This window comes from Mustela nivalis (assembly GCF_964662115.1).
Source record: "Mustela nivalis genome assembly, chromosome: X".
Classification (NCBI taxonomy): domain Eukaryota; kingdom Metazoa; phylum Chordata; class Mammalia; order Carnivora; family Mustelidae; genus Mustela; species Mustela nivalis.
Genome location: NC_139040.1, coordinates 2,904,261 through 2,928,417, shown reverse-complemented (window position 1 = coordinate 2,928,417; position 24,157 = coordinate 2,904,261). Strand labels below are relative to the sequence as shown.

The window sequence follows — 24,157 nt, the reverse complement described above, 5'->3', positions numbered from 1 at the left end:
AAAATTTAGATTTAAATGGCAAGTGAGATGTGCTTACCATTTCTCTGTTCATCTCTTTACAGAAGCCAGGGCCAAAAGAGAAGTTCTAGAATGGAATTTCTTTGTGCTGAATCTGCTGCTGCTGCTGCTGCTGCCTCAGAGGTATGTACATAAGAGCATAAGAGAGTTATAGGGTAAATGGATGGATCCTTCTCCTTGTAGTATTGACTCCTTAGTTACTGTGTGTTCCCAATAGAAAAAAGTTTTCATTTTGAGAAGTATCCCATGTGGGCATAGCACTTGATTGGGATTCCACAGCTGCCATTTTGTAGCCATTTCTTTTCTTTTCTTTTAAAGATTTTATTCATTGATTTGACAGACAGGGAGGGGAGGGAACACAAGCAAGGGAAGTGGGAAAGGGAGAAGCAGGTATCCCACCCACCAAGCAGGGAGCATGACATGGGCCTCAATTCCAGGATCCTGGGATCATGACCTGAGCTGAAGACAGACGCTTAACCCACCAAGCCAACCAGGTGCCCCCCTGTAGCCATTTCTTATTGGGAACCGGCAACTACCATGCTCACACTGGGAAGCAAGAATATCCTGTCCCCTTCAAGCCCCTCTAACCAGACTAAGGATCACATCGACATGAGACAATCCTCTAACACCATTGGTGGGAATGCGAGTTGGTGTAGTCACTTTGGAAAACAGTGTGGAGGTTCCTCAAAAAGTTGAAAATAGAGCTACGTTAATGGGAGAAAATAAAATTTAATAGTGTACATGGAGGGAACCTACACAGGCATGGAGATTTCAAAGAAGTCATGCAGCATGAGGTATATATGTCATTCTGAACTAAGAAAAAGGGGGTAGGAGGTCTGGGATTTCAAAGAGAAGGAATACAGTCCTCAGGAAGAATGAGAAAGACTAAATGTCTGGTAAACAATTGCTTGATGGGCCCCTCAGTAACAGTGGGACACAGAGAGGACTTTGATCAGTCAGGCACTGCTAGGTTTCTCCCTGTCCACCATTCCTAGTTCATGGTATAATGGTACATGGTGATAACTCTCTTCATGCAGCAGGGCCTCTACCTAAATTATTGTAAGCAGTTGTCTGGCAGGTAGAGTTTTTCCTGAATCTGCTGAGTTTTGATTGCTTTTTTAACTCAAAATAAACTTCATACCAAAGTGGCCCTCCTTAGAGACGCCTGTTCTTGGCCCCCAACACTTGGTATGGTCCCTGTAGTATTTTTTTTTTAATTAAGCTAAGCTTCATGCCATTGTTCAAGGTCTTTTTTGACCTGTGAATACATTTCAAAAAGGAAGAAGTTTACTGATGTGCCTGCTGCAGTAGCCTCATGTGGGGTAGACTCATGAGCTGGCATCATCCCTTCATGGGCAGAACCCAAGCCCCAAATGGTCTAGATTGCCCCCGTCATTTTCCTAAGCCACTGAACGTTTCATCCATTTATCTATTTACTGGATGTCACTAGAGAAAATCTTAGAGGGATGCACATTAATAGAAATATGAAACCTGGATCTGCGTTCAGTGATCTGAAACTCTAGTCTGGGAGAAAGGATCAAACTGCAAGAAAAAAAGGCACAGAACAGAAAAAGCCTCCCAGAAAACTGTCCGCGGGGATGGTGTTCCACCTTACCTGCCAAGCCCTGGGTGCCTGTTACACAGCTGTGGTGGTGGTGCTTCAGAGAGAAAGATGGCCTGAGACTTCAAAATATAAGGGTCAGTTCCTAATTTGGCCATTTATCAGTGTTGTGACCTGGGGAAAGTCATTTGCCAGTGGAGAGCCTCTGTTTCCTGTCAGGAAAAGGGGAGTGGTCATGTGCCAGGCTCTCTCATCTGGATGTAACCTCATTTATCAGTGTATATTCTGTATTCCTGCAATAGAACAGAGCTTCTGTGAGAACAGGGGCTGTCCTGTTCATCAGCGTATCCCGAAATATCTTGAACAAGGTTTGCCACACATAGTAGGCGCTCATACCTATTAGATGCACCGATGAGTATTGTATGTCACAGCACTGTGTCATTTTTATAGCACGCTCCAAATGTAACGTAAAGGGATTCCAAGAGCAGTATAGATAGGCTGGGTGGGTGGATTTTCACTTCAGTTTTCGGGCCTGCATGTGGTTTTGTCTGAAAAGCTTTGTGTGTTTCTGGGACTGTGCAGACAGCAGGTATTTGTACTGTTTAAGCTCTTCTCTAATGTAGGAAACACACCTATGTTTTTAAATACAAAGGGCTGATTTTATATTTTTATATTGCATTTTCCAACTCTTGCTCATTGTAGGAGACCAGAATTTGCCACTCCAAAATTTGTCTCTGGGATAAAGATTATTATTTTTTTTAAACTTTTTAAAAAAAGATTTTATTTATTTATCAGAGTGGGGGGGAGAGAGCGAGCACAGGCAGACAGAATGGTAGGCAGAGGCAGAGGGAGAAGCAGACTCCCTGCTGAGCAAGGAGCCTGATGTGGGACTCAATCCCAGGACGCTGGGATCATGACCTGAGCGGAAGGCAGCTGCTTAACCAACTGAGCCACCCAGGCGTCCCTGGGATGAAGATTATTTTAAACTGCATATTTTTAAGGAAGTGCAAACATAGGAGAAGCTCCAAAGACTGAGTAGAAGTTAACCTTTTGTAAGAGACATTTACATTTATAAGGAAAATCTCCCTTTGTTGGAGGTGGCTCTTGCTCTAGGTATCTGGGAACTCATCAGTGGAGAAGATAATGATTTAGATCTGCATAACAATCTCACCCTTATTATTCTGCTTCTCCTGGTCACCTCCCATAAATGACTTCTCCAGTCTCAACATCTTCTTTTGTCTTTAGCTGGAGATGGTATTTAAGGTGATGGCTTTGGCCACTTTGGGGAGTCAGTCAGTTTTCCTGGATCTCTCCCATGATACAGGAGGTATCCATGTTTGATTTTTTCCTATTAATCTGTCTAATGTTAATTTAATTCTTAGACCAGTCAGAAGAAACGTAAAGGGTAATAAGCTACTTGTATGTAGATGAAACTTTCTGAGGACAGCACATCTGCTAACATTCTGTTCAAGAAAGAATGAAATGGTTGAAATTAGGTAGAAAAAAGCTAATTTAACCAGAGCAGTGCTCTGTTTACGCACAAACTAATTGCTGTTATTCTAGGAAAAGAGGCCAAGACATCCATAGAACTCTGGCCATCATTCCAGTGTCTATGCTGCTGACAGCCTGACTTCATCAGTCCATAAATACTCACCTAGGATCTGAAGTGTGTAATGTGTGAACACCCAGAATCTTTCAATTTAGTGTGTCTTGGGGAAAGTTGGCCTTAAAAATTCTCACTTCATAAACTTATAAAACCTAAGTAATTATAACATGTAATGGAATTTCTTTTAAAGAAACCCATAACCCCACCACTATGGCACAATTGCTATTTATTTTTGCTTATTCCCATTCAGTCTCAGTCTGCCAATTTTAATCATTTCAGTAACTGTATGATATTTCACGGAATTGAGAAACTTCTGCTTCTAATCAAGATGGCATGACTAAGGACCAGATTTAACTTTCCTGCCCCCATGACAAAAATGTATGAAATAATAGTTTTCAAGAAAATGGTCAGTCATTAGGCAACAAAGGACAGGGACTCCTAAGAGATGGGAAACAATTAGATAAGCCCTGCAGTTGCCACAGCAAGTTTCCAGGTGGCAAATCTGCTCCCCTTCACTGGTATCTTTTTTTTTTTTTTTCTGAAATAGTTTATTTGCTTTGTTCCCTCCAACCCCGCCCCAGGCCAATTAACCACTGGTACACATGATTTTGTCATTTTAAGTTTATTTAAGCTTAGTGAATTTATGTGGATAGGCTAAATAAAACATATGAACACACAAAAAATGGACATCTTAATCAATACCCGAGAATACACATTTCTACTGAAACATCCAAGAAGCAAGGAACTAAAGACTAAATTGATATATGACTATGATAAAAAGCAGAAGGAAAAAGACTGGGGAAAAAGGTCATATCCCATCTTATTGAATCTTATTGAATACCATCTCACCAGAATTTCTGTCTCAATAATGAAAAGATTGTTCCATCCCCAGCAACATATCGCTTCTTTTAAGGAGTACAAAACATAGTGCGCTTGAATGGGGAGGTTGCGCAGTATCCTGAAGTTCAAATGCTGTGATTTGATCCAGGCCAGTATGTTCCAACAAACAGGTTCCCTTGTAGAAAAATTGGCATGGGTCTATGTCTTAATCCAGGCTGAAAAAAAGAAACAAAAACAAAATAAAACACAGCCGAGGCACTAAAATTTTCAGCAGAAATGTAAAAGATTCCTGTGCTAAACCAGGTACTTGTATTTCATATGAGCAGTGAGCTGCAAACTGTTCAAAAAGGATCTAGTCATAAAGGATCACTAAACTCAGAATATGACGTGTACAATTTAAAGCAGCAAATGGCTTCAATTGAGGCACCAGGGTTAGGGAAGACAGCACTGGGTTTGAAGTCCTTGGACTCTCTCTGTCTCTCTGCTGCTGCCCTGCTGTGTGACCTTGTCTTCTTTGACACTATCAAAGGGGGGAGGTTGCACTAGAAGCTCTCCAGAGCCATTTCCATCTCTGTGCAACTATAGTAAAGATGTTTTTTGGTAATAATGCTTCTGACTTCAACCTACATTGAAGACGTGAAGCAGCTGTTCAGTAGCCTCCATGTGGCAGGCCCTCTGGTGGCAGTGCCCTTCTCCCATGGCCGAGTTAGCATCCTACCAACACCTGGGAAAGGTGGTTCTTTTTTTTTTCTTTTCTCTTCTTTTCTTTTCTTTCCTTTTTTTTTTTTCCTTTTCTCTTCTTCTGCCACAGCCTTTGAGTGACACACAGTTTTCTTAGGCTTGTGCTTTTAGTACATCTGTACTGTGTTTATTTTCTCAGTTTTGTCAGAGTATAGCATGTGGCACCTATAATCACTGCTTATTCCCTTCCAGCAATATTTTTCAAGGACATGTTTCATGATGGTTTGTGTTCTGCCTGTGTTTCCTGTTGTTTATGTATCTGTATCCAAATTGAAATGTCATTTTCTCCTCATTTGGAAATTCCCAGGATCAAGTTGATATTGGAACAGTTGAGCAGTATGGCCCCCAACAGTCTGATCATGTAATTAGGATAGAATCTGATACATCTTATGATTCCAGCACATCGTCCCTGGAAAGCATACTGGCATCACCAGGTAAGTACATTTGGATGTGTAGATAGGGATTATCAGAAGAAAAACTGTGGCCCACAGGGTAGTTCTTGTTTTTTCAGAGGATGAGAATGTTCTGTTCATAATGATGCAAAAATCACAAGACTGAACTTATTTTATCTTCTGTAAGTTTTTTTGAGATGATGATTTGAGAGTGATGAAAGTGAATATCTCATCAATGGTTCAAGTGCTTGGGAATGGTATTATTCTGTCCCATTAACATTTCATCTTCTAAAGATTGGTGCTAGAGCTCAGCCCTTGGAGGAGTAGCATCTCATCTCTTTGTCCTTTCTCAATCTTCACTGCTATGCCGCAGTGGTTGCAGTCCAAAGAAACCCCCCCTTTTTTAAAATTTTTATATATTTTTTAAAGATTTTTATTTATTTATTTGACCAAAAGAGATCACAAGTAGGCAGGGAGGCAGGCGGGGTTGGGGCGGAAGCAGGCTCCCTGCTGAGCAGAGAGCCTGATGCGGGGCTCAATCCCAGGACCCTGAGATCAAGACCTGAGCCGAAGGAAGAGACTTAACCCACTGAGCCACCCAGGCGCCCCAGAACTTTATTTTTTAGAGAAAAAGAAGGAATAGTTATTTGTCTCGTTGATATTTAGGAAGGTAGAGTCAATCATTTTCCAAATGTGATATGCCTTCTTAGTACTTTTGGTCTCCTTGATATCACTGTAAGAATGTAAACTGGGCAAGACCAAAATGACTCCCCCACTGGGGGAGAGGGAAACCCCTTGTTTTTTTTTTTTTTTTAAATGTACTATTAGAATTTTTAGTATAGGACAAAAAGGATAGTCTCTTAGAAACAGTGATACTTATTATGTAAGTTTCAATATTAAAGACATTTCATAAATATAATTGTATAAAAATACAAAACTTGAGGCGGTCCCAGATGCTTAATGCAGATCCTGTCCTCTAATTTGCTGACCCTAGCATGGAGTCTTTGCATTGTGGAATCTTTATATATAGAACTAATTTTTAAATAGCTAGCTAACCTAATAGCTAACTAACTAATAACTAACCTAATATCTAACTAAACTGATAGCTAACTAACTAATACTTCTATTTTTTAATAGCTAGCTAACAACTCTTGCATTATGGCTGCCAATCTCAAATTTTGTTAAAAAAAATCTTTCCAAAACAATTGATTGGGGCGGGGGGGGGGAGTCCGTGAACCCATGATTGTGATTTCTGAAATGTGTAAGGAAAAATTTAGTTTTGAATTTGCACACAGTAAAGTTCCCTCCTTGGGATGTATGCTCCTGTGGGCTTGACAGAGGCAAGGAGTCCTGTATCCGCCACCACAGTACCAGGCAGAACAGTTCTGCCATCCCCAGATTCCTTTGTGTTGTCTTTGAACTCCAGCTCCGTCCCTCATTCTCTGGCAACCATTGGTCTGTATTTGGTCTCTGGTTTCCTTTTTCCAGAATGTCATGTAAATAACAGAATCATGCAGTCTCTCACCTTTTTGGTCTGGCTTTGTTAGTGAAATGCGTTCTAGAGTCATCCATGTTGCATGAATCAGTGGTTCATTCCTCTTTCCTTGCTTAGTAGTACTGCACCTTGTGCATGTACCACAGTTATTTGTTTACAAATCCACTCATCTGCAGAAGGACCTCTGAGTTGTTTCCATGTTTTTCAGTGACTATATATAAAGCTACTATAACCATTTGCATAGAGGTTTTTTGGTGTGGATACAAACATTTAATTGACTTGGTTAAATTCCTGGGAGCTGGACAACTGGGTCCTATGGGAAGCATGTGTGAAAGAAACTGCCAAACTATTTTCCAAAATGACTCTGCCCTTTTGTAGTCTTTTTTTAAAAAGATTATTTATTTATTTGACAGATAGAGATCACAAATAGGCAGAGAGACAGGCAGAGAGAGAGAGAGAGGGAAGCAGGCTCCCCGCTGAGCAGAGAGCCCGATGAGGGGCTTGATCCCAGGACCCTGAGACCATGACCCAAGCTGAAGGCAGAGGCTTAACCCACTGAGCCACCCAAACGCCCTGACCTTTTGTATTCTTCAAATAATGTCCAGCTTGCTTTTTTGAAGGAGAGTCATTTCTCAACACCTCCATCAGTACTTCCAGAGCACTCCAGAGATCCCCACATTCTGGGAAACGTACATTTTGGGAAGAGATTTATGATTATGTTTGATTTGGTATTATCAGTTGGAAGGTACCAAATTTCCAGAAGCATGGCCAGAAGAATTTCATGATGAAAAGACACTCAACACGAATGGTTTGGGTACCTAGCCATTTACACTTGGGTGGGTGGAGGTAAAGTGAGACACTCCTTCCTTTTTCTTTATTTTCAAATATGAACACATTTTTAAGGAATGTTCTGAATTACTCTTGGTACCTGGCACATCTAATCCTTAACATGGAACAACGCTGGACTCTCCTGTTTTTATGACTTATAAAGGCAACAAAGAGAAATCTGTAAATCTTGCTGATAATGTTGGTACTTCTGCTTTCTCGGTCACGCGTTCCACTGGGCTTTCTTCTTCAGTTGCATCATCTTTGCAGAGCTTTGAATTCCAGCCGGCGGTGGAACAGGTGTCTGATGTGGATGAGGTACAACTGGAGGACGAGCTGGAAGAGGTGGACCGGATGGAGCAGATGGATGAGGTGGATGAGGTGGGACAAGTAGATGAAGAGGAAGAGGTGGAGCAGGTGGAGCAGATAGAGGAGCTGGAGCAGGAGGGGCAGCTGGACCAGGTGGAGGAGGACAAACAGCTGGACCGAGTGGAGCAGGAGGACCAGGCGGACCAGGCTGAGCAGGAGACTAGCTCACCCTCCAGTGCAGCTGCTGGCATCAGTGATGAGGTACCTCTCGGAGTCTTGCTCCACATATTTGTCTGGACCACTAACCCTGCAAAGCCCTGAATCTGCACTCTTGTGTTCAAGTTTGCTTTGTAGAAAAAATCCCTTTATTATCACTCTTTCTGTCATACTGCATTTTCAGATGCAGCTGGGAGTCCAGTGGACCCTAGCAAACAGGGAGGTGGGAGGTTAAGAAAGACAAAATCTCTGTTATCCTCTTAATGTGAAATATGTGAAGACACTATGGGTTTGAGAGAAAGTTTGGGCCAAATAGGCAGCTTATCTACTAAGAAAAGGCAGTATTTTCAAGAGCTGTATTCCTTATCACCTGGAAGGGGATGCTAACCATCTCGGGAAGATGACTTTCCTGGCTACCATGCCAACACCTCCCCACCACGAGCTAGGTTTCTCCAATGGAGGTTTTTTGTTGTTGTTGTTGTTGTTGTTGTTGTTTGTTTTGTTTTTTTAGTTTAGAAACATGCCTTTCAGAATGCTTGTTGTATCCAACCTTCAAATGTCAGCACCAGTGTAAGGTTCGAGGTCAAATCAGTGCAGTTGGATTTACTACTCTGTTGCTCTTCTATCTACAAATTTGTGTACATAATCACAGATTTGGAAAATCATCTTTTATAATAGCAGGATTATTAAAATCAGGATTAGAAGGCAAGATAATGAATTTATGGTCTGTTATGTGCAATTGTGTACATTAATTACAAAGCCTAAGATGAGTCCCTCCCTCTTTTTTTTTTTTTTTTTTTGAGTCCCTCCCTCTTTTATAATCAAAAGAACTGAGGGCTAGAAGGCAGTTGTTTGAATCTGGCCCCAGCCTTGACCTTGCTACATCCCTGAGCCTCAGTTTCTTGACCTCGAAATGGTCTGCTTGCCTTGCAGGGATTTCTAGACTGCTGTGAAAAATTTTTGAACAATTTAAAAAACATTTCCATAGCAATCCATATTGTCTTTATTTATGTCTTTATTTGCCAAAAAGCTGTGGTTCCCCTTTCCCATTGACAAGTTTCTCTTCTGCTTTGAATAAAGTCATAACTAAACTTTAAATGTAACTTTTGTTTACAATAGTCAGAATAAGCAGCAATGAGTGTGGGTAGTACAGCCCTGCATGGAGTAGCGTATTGGACTTATGTGGGGTACCATGGATTGACAGACTGGAGTATATCCAGAAGCTAGAGCCCAGGATGGAGAGAGGCTGTAAAATGTCATGTTGTCAGTAGTGGAAGTTAGTCACCATGGAAGGCACTGGAGAAGGGAGATGGGCAAGGGACAGGAAAGCCTGCTCCAAGTAGCTGCACATCTGTCGTGCTCCTGAAGCAGAAGCGAGTCTCCAGTGCATTAAACTAGGATGGAGATCTAGCAGCTCAGGGCAGGCAGCTTTCCACTCCCCTCAAGAAAGCCATTCTCAGATGCATTAGGTCCCTTCCCCAGGTGGTGTACTCCCTTCCCTTCAGTGGAGAGGTGTGAGACAAGCTTGGTAGCTCATCTGCCAGGGACAGCAGAGAGAAGTTCCTGCTTGGAGAATGGGGATTTGAATGTGATAACCTGTAGGGTCTGTGGCTGCTAATCCCTAGTTTAGAGTATTTTATTTATTCCTTTATTTATTTGCTTAATGAATACCTCCTTTTTTATATGAATATCTACATAGTTTACAACAAAAGAAGGGCAATTGGGCAATTTTCACTGGCTTAAAAATTCACAGAATTTTTTATTACAAGCGAGAAAAGCAGCTTGCGTGTTTTTTGCTCTGTTTTTAATAACTCAGCTATGCTCTTCCATTAGCCACAGTATACGATAGAATAGACTCTTGTTTTTGTTCTCTAGCGGTTGCATGTATGTGTGCCTTCTCATCATTAATATTGGGACTGTGGCTCTCTCATCTTGTTTATGCACACAGTACCAACCCAGATCAAGGCAAATACTAGCTTCCACAGATAGTTCTTTCCCAAGAACCCTGCCTCTTCCTTCCACCCTCAGCCAGTCACTTAAGAAGCCGTGTCCACTTAATTTCTTTCACATGTGTCCCTTCCTCTCTATGTCTCCTGCCTCTGGTCTGTTTCAGGCCCCTGTTATCTCTACTGTAACTGTGTATGGAAGATATGTACTTTCTAGGACGTTGTGAAGGTCAGATCCATGAATTTCTTTGCAAGTGCTTAGAGGAGTGCCTGGAACAAAGGAAGCGCCATTTGAACTTCTTCTTCTCACTCCATTGCTAATGGGGTATCTGATAGACGTTTCCCACGTGCCTTGTCTGTGATATGATGGCCCACTGAGTCTGACTCTCTCACTAAGGATATTGGGCAGGTCTTTGCTTCACACTTTGGGACCAATTCCATGGTTTTATATTTTGAGGGAAAAAATCAGACTGCATGATTCCCATGATCCATTTCTGATCTTGAATTCTTGGATTCTTTAGCCATTTCTTCAGACTTTCTAGTCATGAAGGAAATTGGGGGTGCAGGAATCATTCTCATTCTCAGTCTTTGCAGACTTGGCAATAAAAGTCTGGTAGGATTTGGAGATCCCGGTGTCCCTATCTGTGAGCCACAAGCAATTCCTCCCCACAGTCAATACAACTACCGCCATCAATTATGTCATATATCAACAAGCGGGAGCTGGAGCTGATGAAAAAGTTCAGGGAGCAGCTGGAAGAGCAGACACGCATGCTGCAGGCTGACATCCGAAGCCAGCGGGATGCGCTGGAAATGATGAAGGAACAGCTTCAGAGAATACAGGATTCTACCTTTCAGGTCAGAGGCCAGTTCCAAGTAAGTAAGTGGCAGAAGGGAGAGGTAAAAAGAGACCTTGACAGTTGTCAAGCAGTCAGTCACCGGGGTCTGCTAGGAGGGAGAGCAGGTGCTCCAGGGTGGCAGTGGGGCATTTGGAGTGGTCCTCAGCAGGGACTTTTGCCTGTGCTATCTTTTGGCTGTACTGGCTGAGATCAGCCCAGTCAGGCTCTGGCGGTGGCAGACACAGATCTTATATAGCCAAGGTGTCCCGGGGGGGGGGGGCTGTCCCCCTCTGTTCCAGGCATGTCCTGTTCCCTGAGGAAAGGTGTGGCCTCTGAATAAGACCTCCATGATACTGTGTCCTTCCAGATGCAGCCAACCATCTCACACCACCTTGACCATCCTGAGTTCCAGTCTTTGGAGCCAGTGCTCAAGAAACAACGCACTGAGCAAATGAAGGAGTCCCTCCCAGACCTCGAGGAGATCAGCCTTTCCTGTGGTTCATGTTCGCCCTGCTCTTTCAAATTCTCGGAGGAGCTGGAGGAGACTTGTGATGACTCCAACCAGGTATGGAAAGCCTGTTTCAACTGGGGAGATGAAAGGAGATTTTATTGTCATAAACACCGGGGCTCACCTGGTTCTCCTGAGGGGTTGATGCCTAATCAGTTGGCTGTGGTTCACTTGCCTGAGATAAAAATTCTTGGCGAGGTAGACCCAGACACTCGTTCCCAGGCACACATCTGTGCATCCCGGATGGCAGCGCCTTGTGCCCGGAGAAACACATAGACATCACCCTGACCACACCCGCAGGCACCGGGGCTGCTGTCATCTGCTCTAGGAGAATGGAGGAGGGCTGTTCAGTCGGCTTCTGGGGGACTCTTGGGGGCACTGAGGTTCTTTCGTCTCTCCTTCTGAAGCCACTGCTGGAGGGGCAGGACCCGTTCCTGCAGCAGCCGTTGCAACAGGCACAGGACCAGCTTCTGTCAGAGCAGCAGATGCAGGAGCAGCCCCAGCCGCCGAGCACCGTGGTGGGAAGGCAGAATCTGCAGATATACCTGCCAGGCCAGGCCAGCGTAGCTGTGCCCCTCTGTGAGGACCACATGACGTTCATGCACACCCAGCCCATCGTTCCTGTCCAGTTAGCAGCTGGACAACAGCCCTCTGGCTGCTATCAAGGCGATACTCTGCGGGACGAGGAAGATGACAGCCCTAGGTAAGAAGTGCATGGAACAGTGGTAAGTGCAGAAGTCCCTGCTTTCCCCTTATGGCCAGACACTGTGCCTGAGCCCATGAGTGACTTACCCACAGGGCACCCAGCCCCCCTCATCAAAAGCAGTGTGCTCCCACTCACCTTGCTCTGTGGCTTCCAGACCCCCGCCTCTACATGCGCAGTGTGTGGCCAAGCATGTGCTGGTAGAACGGAGGAGACTGTGAAAATAGGAGGCCTAGATAAGCTAGGGAACTGGCAGATCTTGAAATCGCTTGGCTCCACCCACCCAAGCGCAGTCTTACCACACGGGATGTCTAGAGCAAAGTCTTATGTGCCCATAGCTGAGTGACTCCAGAGCTCCCAGCTTTCTTCTCCCACTCCACTGTAATCTGGTGATCATAGCAGACGAGAAGAAGGGGTCTCCACAGAAGTGATAATCTATGTGAGGGAAGTGGGTGTGAAACAGTTGCTACATGTCCATTGGATGCCAAGGGGCTAAGCTCCCAGAAGAACTAAGTTCTCGGAGGCTGTATGAGGACATGAACACATTTTCTGCTCAGTAATAAGTCTGTGGTCCCAAATGCCAGAAAGAGAAGGCTCTGCTCAGCAGTGAAGGGGTTGTAGAGCACATGCTTGGTGCCTAGTGAATAATTTTGAGCGAATGCCAGCTCTCTGAGCAGGCTTCCCAGAGCTCTCCAGATTTCCTTCTGGGCCTCCCCTGTAGAATCAGTGACCCTGATGTGTCTGGTGGGTGGGTTAGTGCCATGTTTCCCACAGGCCTGATCATCAGAATCCACTTGAGGAGGCTGTAGGAAGTACAGATTCGGAAGTCCCTATTTGCCCAAGATAAAGGGGGCTCTTGTAGAGACAGCGCTGGATTGGCAGGGAGGAACCAGCCCGGCAGCCCCACACAGAAACAAAGGGCGTGTCCCTGACTTTGGATGGGTAAAGTGACAGGCCCAAGGCCACAGAGATCACCATTGTGGGATATTCAGGACTGTCCAAGTAATACAAATAAAACCACTGGAGCCAAAAGACTAATTCACCTCAGTCTTTACATTCACCTGACTTTGGCAAATGGAATCTTCTTTGGGCAAGGTGAGGATACAAACCCGTGAACCCTGATGTAGCCACCAAAACCAGTTGTGCCATAAGCACCTACCAAAGAACAAGGCGATGGCTCCTGGGTCATGGGTCCCAGACCCATGTCGCTATAACATGTTTTTTTCAGTTTTGTTCCTGAGGAGCAGCAGAAGGTGTCCATGGTATATAGCCCGGGCTCTGACACAGTTGCTTCTACCAGCTTTCCTCAGTCTCCCATACATTCTGACTCCAGCTTAGTCACTCTGGAGACCCCGCAGGATTATATCCAGCTTTGGCGGCAGCCACCAGATTCACAGCATCACCTTTACCTCCAAGTGAATACTTGGACTTCCAGTGAGCAGAACAGCCTGCAGGACCAAGCTACCTGGCCCCAGGTATAAACCTTTCCTTTCCCCTATGCTTCCCAGCCTAGGTCAGGGCATTTGGCATGGAGGCCAGGCCCCTTCCCCAAAAAGCACACACCACAGCAGTATGCTCTGGGTGTGAAATGCAGACTTCAGAGCTCAGTAAATTCGAGAGCAATTACTCGCATGGCGGCGGCACACACTGCTGAGTCAATTGATTCCCTTCAAGTTTCCATGAAAAAGTGAGCTGTCCTCATGGATCTTAAATGCGATCAGAGGTAAAAACTTCCCTAACTAACCCTAACCCAGACCCCTTTCTGAACTTGTGGATCATTCATTCTGCTGCAAAATCCTGGGCTTTGTGTGGGTGTGGTTCATTGTACTAAAAAATGAACCAAGGGTCCTACTGTGCAATGTGCTTGGTGTTTATCCACAGGGAGCTCCATACTTGCCAGGAAAGACCCCCACCTCAGGGACCATCTGCTACGGTCATATTTCCAGGGCAGTGTTGGCAGCTGATCCAGATGGAAATCATTTACTGGGTTTGGTCCCAGAAAGACTCTCAGCAGGCCCCTTGGGACCAAACACGCTAAATGTGACTAACAGTACTTATAAAGGGTGTTTTGATTCTGGCTTCAGAAATCTTTTTTTTTTTTTAAGATTTTATTTATTTATTTGACAGAGAGATATCACAAGCAGATGGAGAGACAGGCAGAGAGAGAGAGAGAGAAGCAGGCTCCCCGCTGAGCAGAGAGCCCGATACGGGACTCGATCCCAGGACCCTGAGATCGTGACCTGAGCCGAAGGCAGCGGCTTAACCCACTGAGCCACCCAGGTGCCCTGGCTTCAGAAATCTTAATGGAGCCTAACCTCTGATTTTTTTAAACTAATGACAACAACAAGGCAAAAAGAACCCAGTAAGTTAAGGCAGAATGAGTGAGTTTGGAATTTTAAATGGCTAAATGTGTGGTTATTTTGACATATACACCTTGACCAGCTGGACTGCCAATCCTCCAGAAAGTTGACCCACAGGAGGCACTGCTCACATGAAAAGAGCACATAGATGCTCAGTGGACCCTGTGGTTCAGTTCCCAAGGCAAACTCTGGTGAAACCCTTCATCATGTCTGCTCTCAGAGCACTACCATCTGGATGGGCCCTGAGGAGCAGAGCAGCTATCCCAAGGAAGTGGAAAAGGGAAGATGCCTGGAAGGTTGTTGGGCGAATGCAATGTGACGGGAAAGGTAACAGCAACCCACACAGGTATTAACCCAACAGCCTTAGCTGGCAATCAGGCTCAGCATGGAAGTTACTTAGGTTGAGCAGAATAATAGCAGGGTCCAAGGGGAGGGCCAGGGAGAGAGCTTCAAAGCCTTTGGCTAGCCATGGCTGGCAGAGAAGCCTGGCTAGGGAGGGCCAGACACAGAACCTCAGTCTTAGGCATGAAGAAAACTTTGGGGGAGACCAGGGCAACTCTTGCTGGTCTTTAAGACAAGATGTTGTTGGAAGACAAAAGTGTGTTCCAAAGACATACTTCTCAGCAGCTTGCTGACTTGGACTAGAGGGAAAGTTTCACCTCGTCCACCTTTTTCTTGGCAGGTGTCAGCTCCTCAGGCAAATCCCGAGGCTTTCCAGAACCCTGAAGAATACTCACCAGACCATATCAGCTATTTTATGTCTGCCGAGCAGTCTAGCTCAGACGAGAACCAGCACCAGCAATACTTTCATACTGAACCTTGAGAGAAGAGGGACAGACAGGCCAATGAGGCCTGCATGGCCAGGGGACCTCCAAGGCTCACAGAGTCCCCTGGAGTAGGGGTTGGGGAGGGGGAGGTGGATATTTTCTTTTCTTTCCTGATAAGTTCTGTTTGGGATTGTCGAGCACAACCCATTTCTTGGAAGAGGCAGCCCGTGATCTCCAGTGTGCTGATGTGTGACAGCAGCCAGGCCCCAGCAGGAGACTGCTGTCCCTTACCTTCTTGCCTGGCCTTGCACACACCTGTTCTACCAGGGGTGAGCAGGCTGCAGAGTCTACTCAAGTTCAAATACCGTTTTTTGTTTTTGTTTTTGTTTTCTGCTGAGAAACATTTTCCAGCATGGTTTATAATCTAGTAGGAAGCTGTTTTGTCTTAAGCCACAGTCATGCTGGGGAAATCACAGGGAACAGAATTCCAATGGTGGAAAGCTGAAATCAGATGAACACAGGTGCTTTGTACTAAATCACAGCTCCAGTGCTTAATAAATATCTTTCATTGCAACTCTCTGTGAACTTATATGATTGGTCTTTTGGAACCCAGAAATGGTACTGACCTTGTTGACTGGTACTGGGGTCCTGAGTAAAGGGCTCATTTCCTGGACTTGAGCCCCTCATGGGCACCTCTTCTCCCTGCCACATTTGCAGAGACCGATGGCTTCTGCCACCCTGACTAGCCGTGTGCCCAGGCCCTCTGTGTGGCTGAAGCCTGCCGGCTCTTTCATTGATGCTGAGGGCAGCCACAGGCTTACTGGGCCCAAACCAGTGGGCCTAGACTAGGCTACCCACTCTGTGGAGACCATGCTCTGCCTCACATATCACCTCTGAGGTGAGCCTGGGTGCATTGCATGCATGTTCCTTCTCTCCTGCCTATAGCTTTTCTTCTAGCGGGGGTGCTCCCTGGAGGGAAAGTGATTTGTTCTCTGGCTAGATACCAAGTAGAGCATCTTTCCAACTGTCTACACGGGGGCCAAGAGGAGGGCAGCAGGAAGCACTTGAACAACCTATCAGAAGTCATCCCGAGCCTTTAATGTCTGTCTTAAGATAATGAGTCATTATCTTATTACTTACTTATTACTTATTTACTTATTACTTACATATTTTGAATAAGTGAGAGGAAGCCCCCAGTCTCTAGGGACAAGTTAAAGGGGGCACATGAGGCCTCACGCCCACAGGAAGATTTCGGCATTCTTCAGGAAATCTGATCTCTACCAGGGTGGTCTGGACTGAATGTGTCCCTCTCCAATTCATGTATGGAAACCCTACCCAACAATGTGATCATATTTGAAGGTAGGGCCCTTGGCAAGTGCTCAGCTTCAGATGAAGTCATAAGGGTGGGCCTCCCACAGTGGAATTAATGCCCCTATAAGAGGAGACACAAAGAGCCTGCTCCCTCTCACCTTGTGTGCACAAAGAAGAGGTCATGTCAGCCCAGAACAAGATGGTGGCTACTTACAAGCTGAGAGAAGAGGTATCTCTGGAACCTTCAGACTGTTACGGCAGTCTGGGCTGACCAAAACACAGGGGATATTTCCTTCTTGGCATGTCCCTTTGTAGCCATTGGGAAGGAGCAGTTGAAGGCCCACCTGCCGCAGTCACTCCTTGGCCCATTGTGTTTGGCAGAGGTAGAAAATTTCCAAGAACCAGTTCTCTTTGGCTGCCGTGTAGAGATGGCAATGGAGAAGTCAGGGACACCCTTGATACCCACCATGACTGTGGATGAGCAGAGTTTGAAGTGATGGGCATTCTGGGGCTGTTGACAGGGACTCTGTGGCCTCCTGCACTGGTAGCCGCCTCTCTTGGTCCGGGGATCACCTTCCCCTCCTGCCGGACTGTACAGGGAGGACTGCATGTGTGTACAAACCATGCTGTACTTGTCAGAGTGAGGAAAGGGTGTGCACAGAAGCCCAGGCTCAGAGGTCCTGAAGCTGCTTTGTGGTCTGTGTGCAGGTAGGGGGTAGCATGTGGCTCAGCAGGCTCCTTCAGTCTACGCAGTCAGCTGCTAGTATTCTGACCATGGGGGAGGCGCAGAGGTTTACTATGGAGTAACAATGGTTCCCATGGCTGGGCCTGCTGTTCCCAATATGAACGTGATTTGCTCCCGCCTCCTTTCTCCCTTGATATGGTCAAGCAGGCCCTAAGAATGACACACTCCCATCAGGATACAGCTGAGGCCCTGTTCTGCCTTGGACAAGCCACTTAAGCTCTCTGAGCCTCAGTTTCTCCATCCAAAAAAAGGAGGGAGAATGAGATGATGCCTTTCCTGCCCAGCTTTCAGAGCAGGTAAGGATAAATGGAATGGTAGAGCTGGAAGAGGTTTTGGGAAATGCACCATAAAAGCTGATGAGGCTGGAGGCATTTGGTTGTGATTATTGTTTGAATGCAATGTCTAGAGTGTGCCTTGCTGGGCCAGGACATGTCTGAATGGGCCAATTGATTCAGGCTTCACCACTCCCTGAATTCAGACAAGGACCCTAAACTGGGAAGGTCTCTGGTCACCTTGGGCTGTGCCTCAGTCAACGGCTTAGCTCCTGACTCGGCCCTGGGATGAGGTTGTCCGAGGGGAAAGAGGCCTTGGTCTGCTCTTTCTCAGAGATCCCCCATAGTAATAGCTGGAAGGACAACCCATTTTCAAGTGACACAAGGGCCCCAGATCCCAGAACCAGTGCCCGCATGCAGGATGGGCCAGTTGTGAGTTTGTTCTGTGTATTACTGAAGGCAAACCATGGTGAGAACCAGGAGGAGATTTCTGGCAGTTCCAGGCCTACTCCCTGCTCCAAAGCATTCCTGCTTTTCCTGGCCCAGACCTTGGACTGGGCTTTAACTGGGGTTGGCTGGCACTTACCTTTTGGTTCATTTTCCCGGCCATGAGAACTGATTCTCCCAGCTCCAGAGGGTCTCTTGATGATTGTAGCCAGGGAGAAAACTGCGTGTTCTCAGGCTTTGTAGGGGGCAGGGCTGACGGGGACGGAGGAGGGCAGGGCAGCATGAGGATGAGGGGTGACTGGTGTTCTTTTGGCAACAACGGAATAAGAAACAGGCATGAACTGAGGAGTGGAGCCTAGACCAGCCTTGCCCAGGGCAGGATAGAAGTTTGGGCAAGAGCTGAGTCAAGAAGAGTGGTCAGAGAAGCTTCCGAGGCCCCAGCTCAAACTGGAAAGAGTTATGCCTATTCTTGCGGTCTGTGCTAAACTAAACTGCTCCAGGAGGCCCTGGGGACTTCGCAGCCCACAACACCAAGTTTCATCAGAGAAATCTTCAGATGCCACACCTGGAACTGCTCTATCACCCTCCCTCCCGGCCCCCAGGCTGTACACACGGTGCACGATATCCCTGGGCCACCTTGTCTTCTCTCTCAGGCTGTTCTTGCGTGTGGGAGAGTTAGCCGGGGAAGAAGAGCTATTTCTCCAGCAACCCAAGGGCGGGCAGATCCCAGTGAATGGGTTGGAAGGGGGACTCCAAAGGCAAAGCAGGTCTTGCTCTTAGGATACCCACCCCAGCAGCCCAGGCTCAGCTGCCTGGCTCTCCTGCCTGGGTGGCCTCCAAGAGGCAGCGGCATTCTGTCTTGGCCCACACTCTGCTTACTGGCTGGGATACAAGGGTTGTCCGTTCCCTAAATTTCCCAGCTTTGCCATGCACCTCTGCTGGGACAGCTGTGGCCTCCTCCCTCACCCCAGCTACTTACACAGGACATCCAGGAGCCCCAGGCCCTGACTGTCCTTCATGTAACACAGCCACCAGCAGTCCCAACATCCAAAAAGGGTGGCCCCTAGCAATGCTGTAAAGAAGGTGAGCCCTGGCTGAGAGAGAGCATTGTCACCTTACCATGAGCCCACAAGACTTGATGGCGGCTCAGTGTGGATCTGTTACCTCTCCAGCACCCAGCTGCATTGGCTTCCCCTGTCTGGGAAAGCACAGCAGTCGCTTTTCTCTCTGGGTTGGTGGCGGTCAGGGAGGCTGGAAGGACGTGACTGAAGCGCCGCCGCTACCATATGTGTCAGAACTTCCAGACACCACTCCCATGAGCCCCACATCAACTCATCCCTGGGTGGACTGCACAGCTTCCTCAGTGAGCAAGACTAAGTCTGGACAGAGTAGAGTACTCCACACACAGCCTTAACAACTCAATATTCATGGATTTTATGTGGCATCAGAAATTCATAAGTGTCCCTGTTCCTGGATGCTTTTGATGAATAAAGAAGACCATGTGCACGGACAGGGCGTCCCCGGCTGATGGCCTCTGCAGCATCTCCGGTGCTCCAAGCATTTTGAAGATAATGAGAGCAAAGGTAGTGAATGAGAGTGAAAGGACGTTCTGGGTGTGAACATTGTTTGGCCAAAATCACTGGGAAGGAAAGTGTGAGGGAGAAAGACTGTGCAGAGGACAAGAGAGCAGGCAGGCATGGGAGCTTAGAACAGCAGCTTCTCTCACCAGGGTGAGACCAGAACTTGTCTCCAGCCTCAGGAGAGAGCATACCAAATCCTATCCCCAGCTCTCAAAATGGGCTACCACAATTGTAATGAAAACCCTCTGCTTTATAGCTAGGACCCAATTACCTCTTTCGTAGGGGATATTAAATAATTGAGATGTGTTGTTTTCATGGGTAAGTAAGACAATGTTGAATGGTTCTTCACTGCTTACTAAATAAAATACAAATTCTCAGCCTTGCGTGGCTTGGTCTCACTCTTCTTTACCAGCTTCCTATCCCTCCTCCCTTCACAGACTCTGCCTCCAGCTTCTCTGAAGCACTGGCTTTGACACAAGCCCTGGTCTTTCTGCCCTCGTAGATTTGTCCCTATTCTGTATACCTGGCATGTCCTTCCCTCCCATCTCTGCATTTCCAACCTTTGTCCGTGATGTAGAGCTCAGACGGGAAGCCCTGGTCTGTTCCATGTCCCCCCCCCCACCCCTGCTTGTGCCTCACTCAGAATATTTGTGTCTCTGTTTACCTCCTACTATGCATGTGGCCCCTTCTAGACTGAGCTACAGTGGGCAGAGATCAGGGCAGGTCTTAGAGGCCCCCAGGATACCATGCCTTACAGATTGAGCCTTTTGTCTACAAATGTTGCAATGAACATCTTTGTAATGGAGTCCTTAACAGTCACCTGGAAAGCTTCATAAAGAAAAACCCAGCTACTTGAGGCAGGATCATCAAGTGGGAAGTCAAGCTAGTGAGGCCCTCTTCTTGGGCAACTTCCCAGCAGCTGGGAGGGGCCATGAAGCCCCTGGGGCCAAAAAGTACCCCCCTGCCCCAGCCCTGGGCCCCAGCAAAGCCTTCCTCCTCTGTTTACCTAATATTTAGCTCAGGTGTATATGCCTATAAGCTTTTCAATGTTAACCAGTAAACCTGAAGCCCTTCATCAGGCTTCTTCCTCAGGGAGAGACTCAGAACCCTGCAGGAAGATGGGGGCAGGGAGAGGAGAGCAGGGGGAATTGACAGTGACAACTAAATGCCAAGAGGCCTGAAACATCCAGAGCCATGCACGTTTCCTGCCCAGATGGAGGCCTTGGCCCTGAGGGTCAAAGGGTAATTAACCACATGGTCACCTTGTTGATGAAACAAAACCCACAACCCTGCAGAATCAAAACATGTCAAAGGCACAGAGGCAAAAGTCAACAGACAGGACAGACAAATTGCAGTATTTAGATTTCATGCATTCAAGTGTTTGTGTAATTTATTTAGAGTTCTAGCCCACCAGCTTGTGGCGAAGACAGGTGGGAAGAGGGGCTGAAAGTTCAGCTGAGGTGGGGTGTGACTTCAGCTGAGAACCTGGCAAAGGGGAGGATTTACACTCACAACCTTGGAGCACCTGATCTGCTAGGAAAGGCAAACTTCACACATGGTGTCTGTGACAGCAAGAAACCCAGGAAGGAGCTGGGGCCACCAGCTTTAGTGCTGCTCCTGTATTCTTCCCCCTCAGTTGCCTGGGGGCAAAGCCCAGCATTTTCCATCCGGAATGTGGTGCCGAGGAAAGCAAGACATTGAAATTTTATGGAAGATTTCTACCTGCTATCTACCCTCTTGCTGTGAAACTTTGGGCAGATCATTCAACTTCCCTATGACAGCGGTGATTCTCTGGAACATAAGGGCAAAGATAAGAGACCTGCTCTAGAGCCGGGGCTAGAGCCAAGAGATTTCCTGGGTGAAGGAACAAATGAACGAATGAGCAAACAAATGTCAGTCTGGCCCCTGCCTGTCTGACTCCTCCTCAGTGCTAATGAAGACACAGAGGGGTGTCTGGTCCCTGAGAGGGTTGACCTACTGCAGATACTTGCTGCCTTCACAACCCCACTCTTTGTCCATTCAGGTCCCCTTTTCTGGTCCTTTCTGCTTAACTTACAAGCATTCTCAGGACAGTGTTGCGTCCAAGCCCCCCTTCAGACCCACTTCCTCCTTTAATGGCTGAACTTTCCCCTCCGCTCAGCTCTCTGACCCCCCACCTGGGAAATGATACATGCTTCCCAACCTCAATAGCCCACTCCTGCTCTCCCTGCTGGCCTCAGTCCTGTAGATCCAACTGCACACCTGGTGATGGGTATTAAGAAGGCACCTGATGTGATGAGCACTGGATGTTATATGCAACTGAGGAACTGTTGAACACAACATCAAAAATTAATGATGTACAGTATGCTGGCTAATAGAACGTAATAAAAAAAAAAAGAAAAAGAAAGATCCCACTGCACACTGGACATCTCCCTGTGGGTGTCCCCCAGGCACCTCAGGTCAACACAGCCAAAAACAAGCGCTTCACCAGCTCCCCTCTCAGGGGCTGGCACCTGCATCCTCTCAGTCACCCAAGCTAGTACTCAGACATTGTCCTTGACTCCTGCCTTTCCCCAAACTATCCTCTTAGGCACAATTGTCTGTTTCCTCCACTGACACACAGTTGGAGCAGGGAAACTGTGAATGAATATGGGAATGAATGAGTAAACAGAGGGTTAGATGATTTATATGGTCTCGTGAGCCCAGCACAGTCTGAGCATGTAGATATCAGGGAAGATCTGTTGGGAAATGGACTCTCTCCTCTCCACCAGAGCCTTTCCAGGCCCTTGCTTGGGCACAAACGCACCTCCAAGCTCTGGACACTTGGCTCTAGAGGTCCTTGATGTCGGGGCCAGCCTGTGAGGCTATATACCATGGTAACAGCCTCAAGAAGTAGGTTTGATGAGCTAGGACATAGGCTGAGCTTCTTGGTGCCAGCTTCCCAGACCTCAGGGTGCTCAAGAGAACACTCAGAATCTCTTCCTATGGTTTCTCAAGGCTGGGGCATTGGACAGAGCCCAGACATAGGCCAGGAGCACAGGGCTGGTACCAGTGAAGATGTTTCCCTTATCTGTGTTTTGAGGCTGATGGTTTCTTCTGTTCCAGCCTTACACACCCCACCACCAGTCATCTGGTGGTACCAACAGTAGGCTCCAGCTGGTAGGCAGCACCACTCACGCCCATGCCTTAAGGAAGCTTAGAGCAGTCAGAAGGGTCATTGGAGCTCTGGCCACAGGCCCCAAAATTTAGGCGGGGCTTGGTCAGACTCATCGCTTGTCATCTCTTGCCCCCTGGCGTACGGTTGCAGTATTGCATCCCTCTAGTGGCCTCCCTTGTGACCAAACCAACTAACATTTCCTGAGCACCTACTCCAGCCCAGACCCTATGCTGGCAAAATTCTATTCTCAAGACTTTGGTCCAGCCCTTGGTCAGCTCCCTGGTATCCCCAACTTCTCTATTCTCCAAGTGCTTTCAGAATCACTGTCCATTATGTCGTCATTCCTGTTCCTTCTTTGCTTTGTCAAAATCATTGGCAAATCCCCAACTTTGCATGAACCTAACTATTTGTCCTCTGTGTGCCTGCACTTAAGTGTCTTTGTGCTGCTAGGGAGAACTACTATAGATTTATGATCTCCAGCCTCAGCCAGGCACACCTTTGTGCTCAGAAGGCCTTCCATGTTTTGTGTTTGTCGGTCCCATTCTCAGAATGGTGACTTGCTCTTTCAAAGTCTTTCCCTCCTGCTTGCCTCCTTGGTGTTTGATTTAGAAATAGGAGGATGTGGGGGGAGGAGTCAAGATGGCGGAAGAGTAGCTGGCTGAGACTACTTCAGCTAGCAGGAGATCAGCTAGATAGCTTATCTAAAGATTGCAAACACCTGAAAATCCAACGGCAGATCGAAGAGAAGAAGAACAGCAATTCTAGAAACAGAAAAACAACCCCTTTCTGAAAGGTAGGACCGGCGGAGAAGTGAATCCAAAGCGACGGGAAGATAGACCCCAGGGGGAGGGGCCGGCTCCCGGCAAGCGGCGGAGCAACGGAGCACAAAATCAGGACTTTTAAAAGTCTGTTCCGCTGAGGGACATCGCTCCAGAGGCTAAACCGGGGCGAAGCCCATGCGGGGTCAGCGTGGCCTCAGGTCCCGCAGGGTCACAGAAGGATAGGGGGTGTCTGAGTGTCGCAGAGCTTGCAGGTATTGGAACGGGAAAGCCGGCTGCAGAGACAGAGCCGACAGTAAGCTCGCAGCTCGGGGTGACCTTGAACCGGTCGCAGGCTCGGTGAGCTCGGAGCGCGGCCGGAGGTCAGGCAGACGGGAGTAATTGGGCGCTGTTCTCTGAGGGCGCACTGAGGAGGGCCGGATACCAGGAGGCTGCCATGTGTATTCCCGACCTCCGGAACTCTACGGAAAGCGCTCAGGGAACAAAAGCCCCTGAAAGCAAACCCGAGCGGATTACTCAGCCCCTGGTAAGGGCGGTGCAATTCCGCTTGGGGCAAAGACACTTGAGAATCACTACACCAGGCCCCTCCCCCAGAAGATCAACAAGAAATCCAGCCGAGACCAAGTTCACCTACCAAGGAGTGCGGTTTCAATACCAAGGAGAGCAGCAGAATTCCAGAGGAGGAGAAAGCAAAACACGGAACTCATGGCTTTCTCCCTGTGATTTTTTTAGTCTTGCAGTTAATTTAATTTTTTTCTTTTTCA

The 24,157-nt window shown here is 47.1% G+C and overlaps 1 protein-coding gene across 1 annotated transcript in view; it reads left to right on the top strand.

Moving 5' to 3' along the window:
* Positions 1 to 15,654, top strand: part of PASD1 (PAS domain containing repressor 1) — a 93,443-nt gene extending 77,789 nt beyond the window's left edge. The window contains exons 11-18 of the mRNA XM_082716252.1: positions 63 to 141; positions 5,074 to 5,200; positions 7,732 to 8,048; positions 10,622 to 10,804; positions 11,153 to 11,350; positions 11,701 to 11,996; positions 13,225 to 13,471; positions 15,039 to 15,654. Of these exons, the coding sequence (XP_082572378.1) occupies positions 63 to 141; positions 5,074 to 5,200; positions 7,732 to 8,048; positions 10,622 to 10,804; positions 11,153 to 11,350; positions 11,701 to 11,996; positions 13,225 to 13,471; positions 15,039 to 15,179 (1,588 nt within the window). The 3' untranslated portion in view covers positions 15,180 to 15,654. The remainder of the gene's footprint in view (positions 1 to 62; positions 142 to 5,073; positions 5,201 to 7,731; positions 8,049 to 10,621; positions 10,805 to 11,152; positions 11,351 to 11,700; positions 11,997 to 13,224; positions 13,472 to 15,038) is intronic.
* Positions 15,655 to 24,157: the final 8,503 nt, after the last annotated feature.